Source organism: Gigantopelta aegis, chromosome 14, assembly GCF_016097555.1.
Source record: "Gigantopelta aegis isolate Gae_Host chromosome 14, Gae_host_genome, whole genome shotgun sequence".
NCBI classification, from domain to species: domain Eukaryota; kingdom Metazoa; phylum Mollusca; class Gastropoda; order Neomphalida; family Peltospiridae; genus Gigantopelta; species Gigantopelta aegis.
The window spans coordinates 34,963,419-34,967,626 of record NC_054712.1 but is presented as its reverse complement, the minus strand read 5'-3'; the positions used below and the strand labels follow the sequence as shown (position 1 = coordinate 34,967,626).

General features: G+C 39.9%; 1 protein-coding gene across 1 annotated transcript; it reads right to left on the bottom strand.

The window, feature by feature from the left end:
* Positions 1 to 676: 676 nt before the first annotated feature.
* On the bottom strand, positions 677 to 3,565 carry LOC121388449 (transmembrane protein 70 homolog, mitochondrial-like). Its single transcript, XM_041519770.1, has 2 exons — positions 3,502 to 3,565; positions 677 to 1,870 (listed from the first exon to the last, which is right to left on the bottom strand). The coding sequence occupies exon 2, from the start codon at positions 1,861 to 1,863 to the stop codon at positions 1,060 to 1,062; it is 804 nt and encodes a 267-aa protein (XP_041375704.1). The 5' UTR covers positions 1,864 to 1,870; positions 3,502 to 3,565; the 3' UTR covers positions 677 to 1,059.
* Positions 3,566 to 4,208: the final 643 nt, after the last annotated feature.

Genomic DNA, 4,208 nt, shown 5'->3' with positions numbered 1-4,208 from the left:
GAGTGACTGTCATCCACTTTAAGTGGCAGTTTATGACTGCTTTAAACGGTCAAAATAAATGTGCAAAGCTGTCGTTAACATACATTCCTTTCCCGTCTTTTTGCTCTCCGATTTGTGGTCTGACCACGCTTAACCATTGTGAAATAATGGGGCGGGACATAGCCCAGTGGTAAAGCATTTGCTCGATGCGTGGTCGGTCTGGGATCGATCCCCGTCGGTGGGCCCATTGGGCTATTTCTCGCTCCAGCCAGTGTACCAAGACTGGTACATCAAAGGACGTGGTATGTGCTATCCTGTCTATGGGATGGTGCATATAAAAGATCCTGTGCTGCTAATCGAAAAGAGTAGCCCACAAAGTGGCGACAGTGGGTTTTCTCTCTCAATATCTGTGTGGTCCTTAACCATATGTCCGAAGCCATATAACCATAAATAAAATGTGTTGAGTGCATCATTAAATAAAACATTTCCTTTCCTTTCCATTGTGAGATACATGTATATCTCATGATTACAATGAAGAAATTGTGTTTGTCATGAAGACATGTTTATTATTTCACCAATTATAAATGCAAAATAATATACTGAGCGACAAAAAAATATATACATCCTGTACATAATCACCATGTTAATTTTCAAATATATTAAAAAAAAAAATATTATTTTTAATTTATTACTTTGAAATCATGAAACTGCCAAATTAATTTCATTTATAGTTATTTTTGTGCTTATATCCATTTAAGATTCAAGCATGCTAGTCATGGCAAACACCTCAGCTATCTGAACTGTCTGTCCAGGATAGTGGATTAGTGGATTGTGAGAGACAAGTCGATGTAATGGCCTTACACCTACTCAATCAGTTGTTAAACTTACCCAGCAAGGAAGCTGGGACCAGGATGCAAACCCAGTACCTACCAGCCATAAGCCCAATAGCTTAACCACTACACCAATGTTCTTCTATTTCATCCCACTGTCTACAGCAAAATATTTTATTATTATTTTGCCCTTCACATTTCTTTTGCCGCTTAGCATATATTCAATTTTCAAAACATCTGAAAAAATGAGTCAAGACTTTTCAGGTTTCTGTGCGGACTGGTTTTCATCTGTGTTCGGGAGTTCCCACTCTAACGGCTTGTCATAACCCATCATCTGGATGTAAGCTTCCCGACTGTAAAAAAACTTCGGGTCCATGAAGAGTGGTCTCCCCTTGATGATGATGGACGTAAACATTCCTGGGACGTCTGGAACCACGACGTCCTCTGGCGTGAACTTCAACACCTTCCGTCGCAACAGCAGGCTGATAGTGGTGGCCCTAAATTCGTTGGTATCCTTATTCCAATAACAATCCGTGACATACTTTTTCGATATGAAGTGAATCAGCAATGGCGTAACAAACACGAAGAAACTGAGTGTTATTCCTACGGCAACCTTCGCTATGATAGAATGACCTTCAGAGTGAAGGAGTAAATACGGCTGCAGGCATAATCCAATGGCGCTCGTCGTTATAGAAAATGTCTTCACCACCTTGATCATTTGTGCAAGAGGACCACCATAAATTAATTTCCCCTTTTCGGGATCATGGAACGGCATTCCTGTTATAGAATCCACTTCCGGTTTGGAGGAACAGAATGTTCGTTTTGTCCATCCCGATGTAAAAGAAATGATGTCTCTGCGAGGATTAGTTGAGGCAAAAGTCACGCCAGGCTGAGTACACAACTGTCTCATATTAATTTCTCGTGGTCCAGGTTTGTGGCGATTTGATTCAAGCAGAGAAATACAGCACACTCTGCTGTGATGGTTACGAAAACAGCCTCTTGATGTCACATGCTGAGATACAGCTTGCAGTATGCTTATCCTTGGGAAATGCATTTTTGATCTGTAAAATAAAAAATATATATATAAAAACAAGACCAAGACCAAAGTGTTTAACGTGGACATTCAGAGCAAGCTTTTGTAGCACATGCCTGTCCTGGGCACAAGTGCTGGCCTCGGCCGGCTCCTCCGTCCAGGATATAAAACCCCCCAACTAAATGAATATAGGCTCATGTAGACTGGATGTGGCGCCTGTGTGCAGTGTGGCAACAAATAAAACAAAATATATTACTTTCAATGACAGCATCCAGATGGGATACGTGCTTCTAAAAACGCATGCGGCCAGCCACAATGAAATAACTGTATATGGTGTATGTGCCCGAAACACAAGACGCAGACACACAAGACGAAACAGTCGGACTGCAAACACATGCCACATCCAGGCTTTATGAGCCTTATGACTATATATCGAAGTGTATTTTCATTGATTGGTTTATTTTTCTACAATATTATACTCATAATGCATGTATATATTATGCCCATGTTCAATTTCTGTGAGGCTAAGTGTGCATGCAATTATTAGTCACTCACCCTAACAAAAATAATATGGAAAATTAAAATAGTGTCACACAGGTGAAAAAATTATAAATTTTCAAACTATATAACTAATTCTGTTTGGGGTTTTAAAAATGTTTATAATGAAAGCAGAAATTTGGAATTAGTAAAAACCAGGGCTTAAACTTAATGATGGCAATTGTTGTAGTTGCAATATGGAAAAGATATGCACCTGTTTAACAGTTACACACCCCCCCCCCCCCCCATTATTATAATCATGATTATATTGATACTAGCACGAGTACTCTGCCCTTTGAGAGCTTCACAGTCATTTGTACGGTTATCATCACTCTCTCTGTCAGATGTTACTCTATAGCAAAAACATGGAATGGCCAACTACTACACAGTAGACAAAGTTTTCCGCTCTAATCACTGGCGTAGGAAGCTGGGGAGGGGGCAAGGGGGACACGTGCCCCCACTTTTCAGATATTTTGCTTTATATTTGCTTTATAATAGTGTAAAGGGGTGTAAATATAAAAGTGTGCCCCCCCCCCCCCCCCAACACACTTTTTGGCACCTTCCTATGCCACTGCTAATATGACAAAAATTCTAGGTTTGACAGTGTACTACATTAAGAAACCTGACAGAACTCCCTTTCAATATGTTCCTGTTAAATACGTAGGTGCTGATGGGTTTCTTCCTGTAGTGAGTGTGGTGAATACGCAAAATATTTGTGATCAGCAAACTCAAAAATGATTAATGTAAAGGTATTTAGCATCAAACTTAGAAATTTTTTTTCAGTATTAGAGCAGGTATCAGTCCACCATGTGGTAGTCCGGCCATTCTGCGTTTTCACTATAGAGTAACATCCGTCTAGTTCTCGAATGGCAGAGTATTCAGGCTATATTTTAGTTTGTGTGTTTGTGTGTGTGTGTGTGTGTGTGTGTATTCACCACTCCCATCACCCATGGCATGCATGTTTGAACTTCGAAAGAGTTTAGGATTTAAGATAGGCCAGTATACAAGTTGGAGGGGGGATATGTGATCGAGGGGTGGGTCGTTGTCACACGACCCCTTCCTCCCTTCTCCAGCTACGCCAAGGTTACTGTAAACAAAAACTAAACAAACACATAAACATACAAGTTTGTGAACGTGAAAATTAGACACAGCACTCTTTTACTTGGGAGGTTTGAAAATGAAGTATAAGAACTCATTTTGTATAATGGTAGTCGTAAAATCGTATTACAAAGTTTGTCAACTATTTGAAGATTTAATTATCTTCTTCTTTTTCAGAAAGTAGGATACCGCCTTTTATATCATGTTTAACACATTGGATATGTTTCAGACCTGTCTTGATTTATAACGACTTATAAGATCTCAACCCACAGTTCTATTAATTCATCATTCTGTTACTATAATGTAAGATGTAGCTTTTGTTTTATTTAACGACGCCACTAGAGCACATTGATGTAGCTGAACAAGGGAAAGGTTAGACGGGAGTTGGGGACCTCCCCCCCCCAAAAAAAAAACCCAACCCCCCCACAAAAGCACACAAAAAACCCACAAACCCCCCCCCCCCCACACACACACACACACACACACAAAAGGGGAAAAAAACAAACAAACAAACCGCCGAATAAATAGCCAGCCCTCTTATACAGCCGCCATGTATAAAGCTACTTCTGTGTTAAACTTGTATCAAAGATGGCGGCCTCCATTACGGTTGTATTTATGGAATTCATTTTTATAAGCAATATTAAATTTTAGCACGTGTGTAACTGTTAGATAATCGACTGGAACTGAGTGAACATGATCCGTGTGAAATGCGACATCGGGTAAATACAAAG